Source organism: Coffea arabica, chromosome 1c, assembly GCF_036785885.1.
Source record: "Coffea arabica cultivar ET-39 chromosome 1c, Coffea Arabica ET-39 HiFi, whole genome shotgun sequence".
Classification (NCBI taxonomy): domain Eukaryota; kingdom Viridiplantae; phylum Streptophyta; class Magnoliopsida; order Gentianales; family Rubiaceae; genus Coffea; species Coffea arabica.
In genome coordinates, this window is record NC_092310.1 from 10,313,092 (window position 1) to 10,328,806 (window position 15,715).

General features: G+C 38.6%; 2 protein-coding genes and 1 pseudogene across 2 annotated transcripts; all 3 read right to left on the reverse strand.

The window, feature by feature from the left end:
- Positions 1–274: 274 nt before the first annotated feature.
- Positions 275–5,734, reverse strand: LOC140038930 (beta-glucosidase 12-like; annotated as a pseudogene).
- Positions 5,735–8,410: 2,676 nt separating this feature from the next.
- Positions 8,411–10,866, reverse strand: LOC140038932 (uncharacterized). Its single transcript, XM_072084597.1, has 6 exons — positions 10,696–10,866; positions 9,796–10,620; positions 9,549–9,648; positions 9,094–9,194; positions 8,542–8,964; positions 8,411–8,500 (listed from the first exon to the last, which is right to left on the reverse strand). The coding sequence occupies exons 1-6, from the start codon at positions 10,864–10,866 to the stop codon at positions 8,411–8,413; spliced, it is 1,710 nt and encodes a 569-aa protein (XP_071940698.1).
- Positions 10,867–12,931: 2,065 nt separating this feature from the next.
- On the reverse strand, positions 12,932–13,510 carry LOC140038933 (uncharacterized). The gene has a single exon (XM_072084600.1). It carries the CDS (start codon positions 13,508–13,510, stop codon positions 12,932–12,934), a length of 579 nt encoding a protein of 192 aa, XP_071940701.1.
- Between the last annotated feature and the right edge of the window lie 2,205 nt (positions 13,511–15,715).

Consider the following 15,715-nt stretch of genomic DNA (forward strand, 5'->3'; position numbering starts at 1 on the left):
TTGGGGATATTAGTATGGTTTTTTTAGCATACATCAGCCAAATGACACCCACAACTACTATTCACGGGAGCAATGTATAATTTTTGAAATGTGAAGGGATTAAGTTGTAATTAACATAAACCTCAGGGGAGATTTGTGAAGGCACCTCACAATCTGAATTTGCTATTTCATGTATAGTCGTTCTTATTTTTTTTTTCCTTCTTAAAAGAAAGGCTAAGGATAAATATCAATCTTTGCAACGACAGACAAACAATATAATTACCAAATGCCAGTATCTTCCAAATTCAATGCAACAAACAACTTATCGCAAATAAAATTTTTTTTAAAAAAAACAACTTATTGCATAATTTGCCGAATGATCAAGAATTTCATAAATCTTATTGCACATTTTGCCGAATGATCAAGACTGCAGTGCTGCATCGTGTTGAATGTAATCAACTATACCAAACTAATATTTTTTGAGGAATCGTTTGAACCACTTTGCCGAGAGCTTGGGAATTCTTTTCAACCCATTCTCGAAGTCCACATAGTTGAGTCCAAAACGAACCGTAAAACCAGAAGCCCATTCAAAATTATCCACTATTGACCATCCATAAAGTCCTTTGACTTGGACGCCATCTCTGTAAGAGAAAAAAGCATTTATGTGTGATATTTTTTTTTTGGTCAATCAACAACATACATGTCTGTTATCCTATTCTACAACATAGATGGTCTATCCCTAGATCAAAGCGATGTTAGGTTGTATAACAGTTTGGCATACTTTTTGAATTTTTTTAAATAAAAGATATGAGATTTGGACTCTCGACCTACAGTTAAAAAAGGAATTTTAAATTTTTTTTTGTGGCTAACTTGCTTAAGACAAGTTGGTTATTTACGTGTAATGTTAAAGTTGATTAATTTTGATTGACTCATTGAGTTAAAGCAATTCTTGTTTCAATTCCTATATGTACATGAAGAATTTACATGGAAGACAAGGGCTAATTTTTCAATACAAGAGATTGTGAAAAGGGCTTTCTTGAAGCAGGGGGCAACAAAAAAGAAAAAAAAAAAACTTGTCCTTTTTATTGATAGGAAGGCTGCACAATTCAGGTCTAGGTATTGCGTAGGCTATATTTTTTAATTCTTTCGTTGAATGTACTAGTAAATGTACGCAAAAGGAGTGGATTTTGTACAAAAATGCAATACGCTTTGTAACAATTAACTGAGATGGTGCATTCGTTATGAAATTAACGTCCAAAAGTGCCCTGTGCAGAAACTTTGTCCCATTTTTATCCACTTTCCCTAGAAAATAGTGCTCTTCCTTCGCGTGAATTTAAATTTAGAAGAGTTTTACAGTTATTTCATTTCAGTTAGAGATATATACTTACCGGATTGCTTTATGCAGGAAAGAAAGATGGCCATGGTAGTACTTGATCCTGAAATGGTCATTGAGTGCCTTGAGTAGCATTGTAGAATTGTTTGAATCATCAACATCTAACAAGATCAGTGTACGATACATGTTTAAGTAGATCAACTTCCTTGGAAAAATTAATGAATTCTGTCTCAGTGGACAATGTAAAAGTATGAAAAAGGCGATTAAATTCGTCATGGAGAACTCAATGCCAAATTACATATTTAAATGACCACAGAATAAGAAGCAGATGAAAATTTGGGACTAAAAAGAGAGTAGTGCTATCTTGAGCTGTCCTGGGGCTGGGGTTGGCTGTAGAAAGGGTGTTTGGTTGTGTTTTGTGTGGGGGGTGGGGGGGTGGTGTGTGTGGGACGGGTGTCCTTTTTAGCTACCACTAAACCAACTAAGCCTTTGGCAATGGCTTTAGCTCAACATCTCGACTGCTCCTTCGGTGCTTGCGATCTCTGATAAGTTCAAATCGAGACTCAACAATACTTGAGATTCAAATGTCTTACCAAGTTGAGTTCTCTAAAATATAGATATTAAACTCAAAAGGTTGCTAGCCAACCTATATCCCTTGTAGTTCATTAAATATATATTTATGAGAAATAGAGTATTTCATTGGCATATATCTTGTTGCTAAATCTATAATGCAGAAATTTTGAGTACTGTTTAATGACGTAGTTTTATGAACTAAGTGTCCATGGGTATAAATGGAAGGTCAGAAATAAAAATTAGAAACATATCCTAAAAATAAAAATTACAAACTTATAAAACTTTTTTGATAAATATATAGGGAAACAAATATATGGCTGTCATAAACGACCATTGATAAGAAATTAAGGTGTAGAAATTTTTGGCAAATAAATGAATTACCATTTTCTGTAATATAAATGATGGGATTCTGATACTTTTTCTTTACGTAAAGTAACATCTTCCAAAGTCCTCGTGGATATTAATAAATCCAGTTTGAACCAATATGTTCACCAATCAGTTTGCCACTGCGGTCCACTACAATGATTAAAGAAGATTCCAATAGATTTGGTTAACAAAAAAATTCTATAAACCATAAGCTCTTTTTTTTTTTTGGCAGAACAGCTAGCTCAACATGATTAAAGTATATACCTGAGATACTACTTCTAGAATCTGTCGAATAACTTTTGTTTCTGATGTTAATGGAGACACCAGCATCAACCACATAAAAAGAAGTATAGTAGTTTAAGCCAATGAAGTCGTAAGATCCCTTCACGAGCTCAGATTGTTCCTTTGTGAATTGTGGAAGGCGATCACCAACCAGAGTTCTCATTGAAGAAGGATAATCTCCAAAAACCAAAGGGTCCATAAACCTGCATTTTCAATAGGAAGAAAATTTTTAAAGCAAACAAACAAAAAAAAAATAATAATAAAGAGAAGGACGAAGTGTGAATTATACGGGCAAGAATCAGGACTTTGTTCTTAAACGAAGTAATATGGATACCTGATTACTAGCTTATAATAACATATTTTCAATTCTTAAGAAAGTGCGACATAAATTGGTCAGTTTATGTCGACTGAGATAGTTCATGTGAATTGGATTTACAGAACAGGTCTATATCAGAATTTTCTAAAGACCATCAAGATCAAATATTATTCACGATTTTAATAACATGAAAGAATACACACCATCCGAGCGAAAAATCGAGAGATCGAATTGAAGCACGACGATCATCAAGAGAATGGGAGTGCGGCACCGTCCATAAAGCAACATGCGTTATCCCGATTTTTCCCTTTTGATACTCCTGTGTTTATTCAAATTATAAGTGCTACGCTGATGAAAAGTCCACATTAATCATGTGTTTGTTTCTAGCACGAATAAATAGTAAGCAACCTGATACTTTGTCTTGTACAATTTTACGGCAGCTGCATGAGCCAGAAGTTGATGATGCGAAACGATATATGGTTCAGTGCTGGAGTCTCCACCAGTGCAATTGTTGTTCATCCAAGAAGAACAACGACCTGGTGCATGTATCCCCATATCATAACCAAATTGACTGAAGTAAGCTGGCTCATTGAAGGTAATCCATTGTTTTACTCGATCACCAAATCTCTCAAAGCAAAGATATGCGAAGTCATGAAAATCATTCCTACAAGTATGTTAGATTGCTTATGCATCAGTATTGCCAATCTTTTTTCCACTATAATGTGCAACACATAACATGAACACGAAATAAGTGCTTTTGTGTGGGTGTAGGTGTAAAAGTTCAGTGTTTTTCAAAATGGCAAATTTGTCTTATTCTATTGTCTGACATACACAAATCATCGGAACGATGAAATTAGATGTAGACGGCTTTCTCCCTAGAATTTTGATTTTGTGGGTTCAAATCCCCTTTTTCCGTCCCCACTTTTTAAATCTCACTTTTTGCTTGCTGGAAAAAAAAGTGTAGACGAACCCCCAATTTCTCAAGTTGATACTTTAATTTAAAGTCAAGTATCTCATTTAGATTCTTAAAGAAGTTGAAAATTAAAATTTTCTGCAGTCCTCCACTTTTGTACAGAAGTATTTGACGGAATGCTCATAGATATTTCTTCTTTTGCATTTTTATGTCTACTTCTTCTGTCTCATTTGTTTGTCAGATAACCCAATCGTAGAAATAGAATAGGATAAAAAGAGACATAAAGAAGTAGTTAACAATATTCAACTGTACTTACACAATCAAAGGACTTAAAAATCCGCTATACTCATCTTCTAAGGCTTGAGGAAGATCCCAGTGAAAAAGAGTCACGGTTGGCAACATACCTGCAAGCGTGACAGAAAAATTTGAGAATTGATTTAATTCAATAAATCAAATTTATCATTAATAAATATTTTTAGAACGTAGAAGGGAACATGCCATTCATAAGAAGGTAATCTATGAGGTTGTTGTAGTATTGAATTCCTTTCACGTTCACACCTCCACTTAATCTTCCACCTCCACAATGCAGAAAAATTAAATAACAAATATTAGTTTTTTTTAGAGTCTATGCAAGAATTTGTCAGAAGACTTTTGACCTCTATTTCTAGAAATTTTATACTCAAATTTGAGTACGACAATTACTTCAGTATATCCTATTCCAGGCACATAGATCGGTGGAAAATAATAAGTTTGGACTCCTTTAAGAAATAATGCAAAGTAACATCTTACGTGGTAAGATTCTTGACCAAGCAATTGAAAAGCGATAAGAGTCCATGCTCATTTCCTTCAAAACCCTAACATCTTCCTGTAGCATGAAACAAAAGCTGATCAAATTGTTAATAAAAAATTTGAAGTTTAGATTAACTTTTCATGCACTAACAGTATAGTGATTTTTTTACATTAACAATTATGAATATACGCCACATGGACATGATTTAAATTTCAAATTTGAATTCATGTTATATAGCATGATTTAAACTTATTAATGTAAAAAAAAAAAAAAATTTGTACACTGATAATGTATAGAAAACATACTCTTAAGGGTCTCATTTTATCTTTTATGGAAGGTTAGTCTGTGAAATACTTTTTAGGGAACAGAGATCGAAAAGAGCGTGAAGCATAATTTTTAAACAAATCCAATTACCTTATAGAGATGGTAAGAATCTGTTGCCACATCTCCATTGTTATGGTCCTTTATCTTCTCTGTGGTTTCAGAAAATACCATTATTAACATGAGAACTTCAATCTTTATGACATTGCACATAAGTTTGCAAAATAATGTCAATATAAGGCCTCTTTCCACTATACTGACTTGCATGAAGCTATTTATGAATATTCGATCAAGAACAACTGTACTCTGCCTTCCAATGATTTAGATCGTATACCATAAACTGAGGGTACTAACCAGGATGAAATTGGACGATAATGTTCAGAATGTACCCATTTTTTGAGTATTTAAGTTGATGTAGTTATGCTATCAATATCGAAAGTTTGCCGGGATATCAAAACATTTATTCATTTTGTGACAAGTAGATTTAAATGATTTAATGTAAACCTGGAAATTTATGTGTGAAGGTATCCCAAATGCTAGGTCCTTTGCCGTCAAGATTCCATGCACCTTCAATCTATTAGAAACAGTAAAGCCCAAAAAAAAAAGGTCAAACCAAAGATGAAGAATAATCCGCTCACCAAAAAATAAAAATAATCAATACCAAATGCAAGAAATCAGGAGCAAATAATTTACCTGATAAGCTGAAGATGACGCCCCAAATGAAAACCCGGTAGGAAAGCTACTTCTATTGAACTTATCTATCTGATATATAGGAGAAAAAGGTTCAGAACTGTAATCGGTTGCATTTACCTTTGCAAGAAACAAGAGGCATAGAAGAATAAGGCGAGTCAGGAATTCCATGTTCACATAAATTTACCTCCCAATAGCTTGATCATTGAATTTATCTACTGAAAATATAGCATATGTTATGTAGTTGGCATTCTGTGCATATTGGAGGAATGTAGTTTTTTCTCCTTGTCTGCTTCCTAAAGATTTTGTCTCTGATTCCCTAATGGGCAGTAGTAATTGGCAAGTTCTAGTAGAGAGCCACATGGAGCATAAAGAAATGTTGATGACTTGGTAGGGAAGGATCCAGTCTCTGTTACTTTCTATTTTAGTTCCAGTTGTTCCTTTTGTATTTGAGTGCGGACGGTGCTAGGAAACAGTCAAGACGGAGAAAATCTGCCTTTTTTTTTTCTCTTTTTTTTTGGAAGACAATCTACAAGTCATTACAGAAACTTGGGTTATAAAATTGTTATGCCCCTAAAAAGCCCAATGCAATCGTTAAAAAATATATATATATATATATATGTATATGTATGTGTGTGTACGTATATATGTATATATTTGTATGTATATGTATGTGTATATATCAGAATGCGCAAAAGACAGAAAGATGCTGACAATAGATGATAGTCTATTGATACGAAAGTGCATTATGTACGCTGTTCCAGTTTCCCTTGCTTTCTTTGAACTACTAATTGTTTTTTATTTGGGTACAAGGAGTAGTTGGAAGGAGGAAAAGATTGCAGGGAATTGGAAGGAAGGAGATTTTTTTTTCTTTTTCGAGTTGTAAATTTGTGCTCATATGTTTGTTTCATTGTAGTAGTAGTATCAAAGTCAGTTAGTTTAATTATAATGAATGATGATATGATCACAGTATATGCTTTCTTGAAACGAGGTTTAAGTTTTTCATGCGCAAAATTGATTAAAAATTTTGTGTAGACACGGTCTGAAGTGTTCTTTAATGTATGGATTTTAGTTTGAACACATAACTAACTTTTTTCGTGGCTCAAAAATTGTGAGAAGACCACAAGATAAGAATAAAAACCAACCATTAAAGCTTTAAAAAAGTTTCATATTCAAAATGCATGAAAAGTTCCTTTGTCTTCACATCTCGTACTTTTGCTAAGTTTTTGGGAATTTCTCAGCTCAGATTTTTAATGAAATTTTCCTTCCTCGTATCTTTTAATATTTGGAAGAGAAAAGTTGGCTAGAAAATTCTTGAAGACATGGCATGTACATAAATCGTGCGATTTTTGAGGATTGAGTCTTGTGGCTGTTTTGATTCTTTTCTTAGTTAACTTGGTCTTTCCTTAGTTAATTTGACCTCCTTTGAAGGGTTACTGCTGCTGCTGCTTTTGGTTTACTATTTCTTTTTTTGCTTGTTCCCTTCGGTTTCCTTTAAAAATTTCTGGATTTCCTATTGGTGACAAAGGAACAACATATATATATATATATATATATATATATATATATATATATATATATATATATATATATATATATATATATATATATTGCAGGGAGGGTTTTTAGGATGGTTAAATCAGAACGCATCTAGCACCTTATACTTGTGTTTATAGAATTTTGAATTTTTTAAATTGTTATATACCCTTTCATTTTTTTTGAATTTAAAAATTAAGAAGTGTCTCCAGTTACTTAGGAATTTAATTTGAAATCTATTAATGTGAAAATAAATAAAGAGGAAACATCACCAAACCTACTAAAAGTAAAAAAAAAAAAAAAAATTTTACCCTTCAACTTAGTAATCCTAACTAAAATGACCAATTATATAGAAAATGAAAAGAACACAATAATCATTGATCATGGATTAAAAAAATCAGGAATGGTACCATTCGTGAACCCTATATTATGAAATTACTAAATAAAAAACAAAATGCTACTAACTTTTTAACATGAAAATTTTTATTTGAAATCTCTATTTTTGATTAAAAATAATAATAAAAACAACACCAATTCTACCAAAACTTTAAAAAAATATAACAATGCAATTTAAAGAAAAGATATAAAACTTTTGACCCTAAACTATATATCTACTAGTATTCTAACCTGTGCATATTTCAATTCAAAACTATATTAATATATATACTAACCCGTGCATATTTCCCCCATCTAGTAATCCTAAAATTATTTAGTGCTTTTTTTTTATCTCAATAGATTATCTTATTCAACGGAAAAACCAAAGTTACAAGCGCCAATGCTCAAAAACTATCCCTCCCTCACAACAACCTAGCAGAGGGATGGCACTCCTAGCCTATCTAAAAATAAAGCTCCTCGTGCTAAACGGGGCAAATCTGAAGCTGCCAAATATATATTGTCACGGGCTTGTTGGCAACCAGTATTCGCCAATGTATCCGTGACCTGGTTCGCCTGACGGTAACAGTGAAGAATCCAAAGAAAATGAGACGCCACCCCCATCAACTGCTGCACCTCCATGTGAATGCCCCATGGGCAATGTACTAATCGATTCAAGATGCGGACTAAAACCAACGAGTCCAGTTCAATGTCCAAGGTATCGATGCCCCTCTAGAGACACAACTTGACCCCAAACAACAGGGTGCGGGCCTCAGCCTGCATGCTCGAAGACAAACCGAAACTACATGAAAATGCCAGCACCATCTCCCCCCCATCACGCAGCACCCCCCTCCTCCATTCAAGCCAGGGTTGCCCTTCGAACAACCGTCCGTGTTAAGCTTTAGAACTCCGTGGAAAGGTCGCACCCATTTCACCAACCTATGTGAGACCTCCGGTTTCCATGCTGATATGGCCAAATGGAACTGGATCCACAACCACGACGGAACCCGGCAGTCCGGAAACTGGATCCTGAACAATTGTAGCATCTCTGAGAAGATTAATTGACATACCTGTGCCCCTACAATCCTCTTGCCCTCGTACTTCATACCGTTGCGAGCCTTCCAGAGATGCCAGCAGATCATCAAAGGGACAACCTGATGGACAAACCTCAAAAACTTATTCCGTTGCCGTCCCTCCCACCAGGCTGCCATACATACAAGAAACGAAGACCCTGACCAACCTACACCAACCGGAGCCCCAAAGAACCTCCACACATACTGTGCCAAAACCCCATCACCAAACAAATGCTCTGTAGTCTCAATCTCAGGAGATGGGCAGCACAAACATCGAGAAGGTCCCTGAATCCCCAACTTCCATACTGAACAATCCAAGGGGAGGCGATCCCGCAGCAGGCACAAGAGGAAAAACGAAACCCTCAGCGGCACCCCTGGATGCCAAATGCGATTGAATAGCGGCGAAGGCCCAGAATGATGCTGGACCAAGGAGAAAACCGTCTAGAGCGTAAAACGGCCTGATGGCTCCGGTCGCCAAACCATTAGGTTAGGAAGCGACCCAATAAGTGGATGCATTCGGCCAATCTTTGTAACTATATCCAGAGGTACCCATTGTGAAATCCTGCGGACGTCCCAGGAACCGCCTTGCACAAATTCCGCCACTTTGTGGTTCAACACGCTATCCAACTGATCCGCCAGTGCCCCAATACCTAGCCAATTGTCAAACCAAAAATTAGAGCTCTCGGACCGGATGATCCATCCAATGTGCCTCTCCACCAAGGCTCGGACTTTCATCATCCTTCTCCACCCCTCTGAGCCCTTATCAGAAAATACCAGGTTGGCGTGCGCCACCCGGCAAAACTTTGCATGCATAAATGAGGCCCACAAGGACGACTTGGAACGAAAATTTCACCATAATTTGATGGAGAAGGCCCTGTGAATATCCTCTAGTAGATGGACGCCAACCCCCTCTTCTTCGCACGAAACACACAAATCTTTCCACCGAATCAAATGGTGTTTGGGACCTTCATCAGTCGACCCCCACAGGAAATTGGAGAATATACCTTCCAGCTCCTTGAAAATAGCTTTGGGGGGCGAAACTGCCATCAACAGGTACGTCGGCATAGCAGAGAGGACATGTTTCAACAACACAATCCTCCCACCCTGCGACAACAACCTATTCTACCAGGACAACACTCGTAGTATGATGGCTTGACACAACCCCCCAAAAAAAACCTTCTTTCGCGGCCCACAATAAAGAGGAAAACCGAGGTACTTAATCGGGAACGGCTTATACGAGAACCCCGTTACCCTTTGAATTCCCAATCGCTTGGACGGAGAGGCCGTCAGGTGCACCAAGAAATAGCTCTTCCTCGCATTGATCCTTTGCCCGAAAACCGCCTCATAATCAGTTAGTACCCACTTCACTAGCTTCAAAGATTTCATCACGGCACTGGAGAAGACCAACACATCATCGGCGTACCCCAAGTGAGACACTAGAGGACATTCCCTGGGGACACGAAACCCCTGAAACCCTCGATGACTCTGCAACTTATTCAGCGACCTCGATAACACCTCAGCCCCAATGATAAATAGTGCAGGAGAAAGGGGGTCCCCTTGACGAAGCCCCCAGGTTGATTTAAAGAAGCCATATGACGACTCATTTACAATGACTGAAAACCAGACATTTGATATTAACCTCCAAACCATATCAATCCACCGCTCTCCAAATCCAAACGCCCTGAGTACATTGATCAAAAAAGGCCACACAACCCGATCATAAGCTTTCATCATATCTAGCTTCAAAGCAACGTTACCTCCCCTTGCAGCCCATCCAATCGAAGAGATCAATTCCTGGGCTAACAAGTAATTGTCGGAGATTAACCGTCCCCGGACGAAGCCACTTTGGTTCTCCGAAATTATCTTGAGGAGGACAGAAGCAAGATGATTCGCCAGAAGTTTAGAGATAATCTTGTTGACAAAATTACACAAGCTGATCGAACGGAACTCAGAAAAATCCTTAGGACGTGCAACCTTGGCCAGCAAAACTAGAGAAGTAGCAGACACTCGGCTGGGCAATTCCTCCCCACAGAAAAAACTTTGTACAACTCGATATACATCCTCCCCAATTATGTCCTAGGAGGAGGTGAAAAATTTTCCAGTAAAATCATTGAGCCCAGCAGCATTATGCCCGTCCATCTCAAAAATCACCTGCCCAACTTCTTCTATGGATGGAACTTCTTGTAAGACCACATTGTCTACCTCCGAGAGTAAGCGCGGGATGACCCCAAGCGTTGCAGATGAGGAGGAATCCTCCTCTCTCGAGAAGAGTGTGGAGAAATACCTGACTGCTTCCACTCCTACAAGCTCATCCTCAGTCATCCACTCCTAATTACAGTCTTGTATCCCATGAATTACTGCCTGCATGCGGTGTTGTTTTATCACCGTGTGAAAAAATTTTGTATTCCTGTCACCTAATTGCAACCATTTGACCCTAGACCGCTACTTCCACAAGGATTCCTCCATACTTAGAGCTCGACTGAGACGAGCCTGGGCCTGTTTTAGACACATCTGAGCTTCATCCGTGCCCCCGTCCTCCATAGCTTGCTCCAGTCGAGCCACCTCTGCCTCAGCCTCCCGAACATTGGCAGAAAAATTCCTTACTCTTTCCCTATTCCATGGTTGAATACACTTCTTTAACCGTTGTAACTTCAAGCATAGGACATGCAATGGCGGCCTCGTGCACTCTTGCTCCTAGGACTTCCTTACCACCCCCAAGAATTCCTCATGTTCAGCCCAAGCATTTATGAATCGGAAGAGCCGGGGTTTACCATCCAAACGGGTTGACACCGCCATAAGAAGTGGGGCATGATTTGATGGGTGTCGTGCCAAATGTGACACCGCAACCGAAAGATGAATATCTGAGCACGCCGTGTTCAACAAAAGCCGATCTAACCTCTTCCAAATTTTCGCTCGAACATGGCGATTATTACACCAAGTAAAGGTTGACCCTGAGTAACCCCCATCCAACAACCCCGCAGAACTCATGAACTCGACAAAGTCCCTTGCTTCAGCCACCCTAAAGAGACGACCCCCTCGCTTTTCCTCAGGCTCCAAGATCACATTGAAGTCCCCTACAACAATCCAAGGCTGTTGCCCTAGATTACAGTGGAGTAACCCGTCCCAAAGGCCCCTTCGTGCCTCCCCTGTGGAAGCAGCATGCACGGCAGCAACATCAAACGGAACCGGTAAATGAGGGTGACAAAACTTCAGGGACAAGAACTGATCTCCCTCACCCATCACGGAACAATTAATAGAAACTTGATAAAAAAAAAACCCATAAAAAATCCGCTGAGTGAAGTTTCATACAATCAAACCCCAATCTAATACGATACTCCTCAGCACGCGACACATGCACATGAGTTCCACATACTACTAAAAGCTGGAGCTTATATGAAACACTAAATTTTTCAGTCTACAAAAATGAAAGGCCTTAGAGATACCCCTTACATTCCAAAATAACGCATTAATCATCAGAAATAGGAGTGAAGGGATTCTGCGAAGTTCGTACCTTAGACCGGAGCTCCCTATCTGAGGGTAAAATTGCCCGGACTCCTTTGGCTTTGGGCTTAACCTTCATGAACGTGTCATCCCTCACTCGCAACAGAGGCTCCGAAGAGTGCGCCATGGCATGTGTATCATCTGCCCACCTTGTCCCTCTCGGGGACAAATTCCCAACTGCAGTTCGGGTATCACATAGGCCAGCACCATCTGCATCTCTCTCCACAAGAACCACTTCGATGCGAGGCCCATCGTCCCCCTCCTCACTACCTTGTTCACAAACAACCAGGTATGCAATTCGCTCCAACTCTGCTGTTGCCGCATTCTATATTGCAGCTCCAACCAGCGTCTCTAGCTTCCCCTGATGGCCTACCACCACTCCTCCCTCTTTCTCACAGGTAGCTTTGTGCTCCACCGCCACTACGTTGAACTGCCCGCCAGCACTCCAATCCTCCACCTCCTGGTTAACCAATTGACACCCATCAAGCTGTCCTACTTGTTGGAAAGGAGCCGTATGTAATGGTGCCGAGCTCTCAGCCAAGCTGCCAGCAACCACGCCCTGAGCTGCTACCTCCATCGACTGTAGCGACGTCCCAGCAGAGGCCCACTGCCGCATTGAGGATACAGCCACCTCCTGTGGGGGACGCAGGTCTCCGTAGGAGGACCACAAGGATCTGGCCCTTCCTGGCCATCACAGGCCGGCGGCTTTCCTTTCCCCTCCTGAGTTGCTGGGTGATCGAGCTGCACTGGAGAAGGATGTTGGGCCTCAAGCTGAGCACGATGAACTGCCAGGGCAGGTGCCGTGCGCACCATTTCCTTAGTGACAGCAGCAGCGAGCTGTTCACCTTCGTTGCCGACCTCCGTGGAGGGCCTTGGGATTCCAGATTTAGAGTGGCCCAGGTGCTTGGGAGGTCACTGGATGTCCGGACTGTTGCTCCAAACCTCCCTTGGATGTATCGACATTGCATGCTACCGTTGGGTGACCCAGTTTGTAGCAACAGGAGCAATAATCCGGCAAATTTTCATATTCCACTCGCTGCCAAAAACCAGTCGAACCATTCTGTATCCAGATGCGGCTAGGAAGGTCATTGAGAAGATCGATATCGGCGCAAATGCGTGCGACACTAGGTCGAGACAACAAAGCAATGGAAGCGTCCAGTTTGAGTGGTTCAACGATGAGTTTTGCAATAGAGAACAGAGGTCCTTTACTAAAAAGGTGGACTAGAAGGTTCGGCAGGTGCAACCACGCCGGGACTATGGAGGATTCTCTATCCACGAAGAAGGAAGGAGACCATTTGAGGACTCGCATGCCAAAACCCTGGAAAGACCAGTAGCGTCTGAGCCAGCAACGATGGAAATCTGCTTCCAGATCAAAGCGGATGAGGACGTGGCAAGGGTCCAGTAGGCCTAGGGAGGCAGGACCCTTGAAACCTACCGCAGCAAAGTCTTTGCGCAAAGCCTCCATGGATGGCCGCCCCTTGGAAAATTTACCCACCAAAGCAAATCTGAGAGGGGCTGCCAATGTTTGGATTTCGTCGATTGTGAAGGAAACCGACGGCTCCCCTCTGTAAGTGTCGCGCGGTTTGAGAGAGACAGTGGAAGGATGGTTGCTGGGTTGGATTGGAGGACATCTACGAAGGAAAGCTTGGTGGGAGAGGGGTGCCCTTCATCCGAGGGATGAAGGGCAGCCATGGGTTGGAGCTTGGGCGAAAAGAAAAGAAACCCTAAGAGAGGACCCTCAAGAAAGAGAGAACTAGGCCCAAAAAAAGGATCAAAAACTTTAAAATAGTGCTTATAGAATAGTGTTCTTCATAAACTTTAATATAGATTTTAAAAAATCTTTGATGTGTTTTTAAAGTACAAAATTGTTATAAACTGTCACCCTTTTTATCCTTTCTTACCTGCTAAGTGGCTATCTGTTACTTCTATGACTTTTAGATCTCTTACCACGGTATTATCCTTCCTGTTATATCCCCACAATCTCCTTCTCTCTTCTCCCCACTCTCCGTCCAGTCTTGTAGTTGTTCACCTTCCATTTTTTGACTTTTTCTGCTACTCTTTAACTCCTCACTGTTCCCTTTCCCTCACCCATGGCTAGCATCTAGCTTCCTATTCTTGCTACCCACTTTCCTATCCTTTCTCCCCTCCTCCTCCCCCCAACGTGCATTCTCCGAAACTCTTGGAATAGCACCCACAACCTCCTCCATTGCTCTTTCCCCTGCTCCTCCTTTTTTCTTCTATCCAGCCAATTAGAATAAAGTAATATCACAGTTTTTCATTGGAGATAAGTTATGCTATAAAAAAAATCTATAATTTTCACTTACATGCTTATAAGAATTACATATATACATGTGCATATAACATACTGTGTCTATTGGGATTTTCTTTTTTAAATAGTAGTAATTGCAATTGGTATTTCCCATCTCTGTTGTCAGAGAGTTCTAATTTCTCTATTATTTATTCAAAACATAACTTAACATATGTCCATGTTACACTATTATAAAGTGCATTTTACTAGTAAAATATAAAAATGAATTGTATAAAAGACCAAATTTTGTTATTTTTCATATTAATTTTGAATTGAATGATTTCAAATTTTTGAAGGAAAAATATTGTTGTTGAATATATATTCAACCTTCAAATTGAAGAGTTAAAATTTGAAGCAAAAAAAATTCCATAACTTGCAATTTGGCTTACACTTTTAAAATATATTTATATTTGTAGTTTCAAAATAAATTTGAAAAGTAAAATTGAAGCAAAAGAAAAAAAAGAAAACCATAACCTGCAATTTGATTTAACATTTTTACAATATATTTAACTTTACCTCTCAGAATATGAAAAGCATATAAAACTAAAAATCGATCATAATGGTTGCAAGTATTGGCATTTAAAAATGCAAACGAAAAACCGATACCATCTTATAATACCTCCAACTACTACAAAAAAAACTATAAAAATGACATAGCAATTGCATAATTACATATGAAGGAAACAATAAGAACTTATAAAATAATCAATAATGCCCAAGACTATTCTTAATATTTGGGTTTTGCACTCTTATTCAAATTTAATCAGGGTGGAATTTGGATCAAATATATACAAATTAAATAGAAACAAAACAAGCCAGATATGGATTTACATGTTTCGGCCCGTGGTGAACCTAGATCCAATTAGTATAATTATTTTAATAATAAATTATGTATTCCATTAAAATTTGTTACTAATCTACTTATTTTTAAATTAAAAAGATTTTTTATAAAACAAATGATTGTTAGAATTAATTTAATTTAATTTTTATTATTGTACTAATAAAGTTTATATGTAAAAAAAATTATCATACTTAATTAATTTTTAAAAATGAATATACCAAACCAGGATCGGAATCCGACCCTCTACATTGAGACCTGTCTGGATCCGAATCTAAACCCGGATCCAGAGCTTTTCATTATGTTAGATTCAGGTTTAAAATTACCAATGTTGATTCGGATACGAACCAACATATGTTCCAATATCAGTTTGGTTGGAAATGCATATTATCTTGTTGTCACATAGATAAGAGTTTATTTTACGTATTTTTAAGTACATTTTATTAGTTAATTTTGGTTTGATTATTTAGTTTTATAACTAACATAATTAGGTTTTGGTAAAAATATACAACTTTTGTAAAAGT

Coding starts and splice junctions, on each gene's coding strand:
- LOC140038932 (XM_072084597.1), bottom strand. CDS start 10,866: ATGACTGAGGATGAGCTTGTAGGAGTGGAAGCAGTCAGGTATTTCTCC. Junction 9,649..9,795: donor AGCGATTGGGAATTCAAAGG/GTAACGGGGTTC, acceptor TTGTTGTCGCAG/GGTGGGAGGATTGTGTTGTT. Junction 9,195..9,548: donor TATTTTCAAGGAGCTGGAAG/GTATATTCTCCA, acceptor ACAATTGGCTAG/GTATTGGGGCACTGGCGGAT.
- LOC140038933 (XM_072084600.1), bottom strand. CDS start 13,510: ATGGAGGCTTTGCGCAAAGACTTTGCTGCGGTAGGTTTCAAGGGTCCT.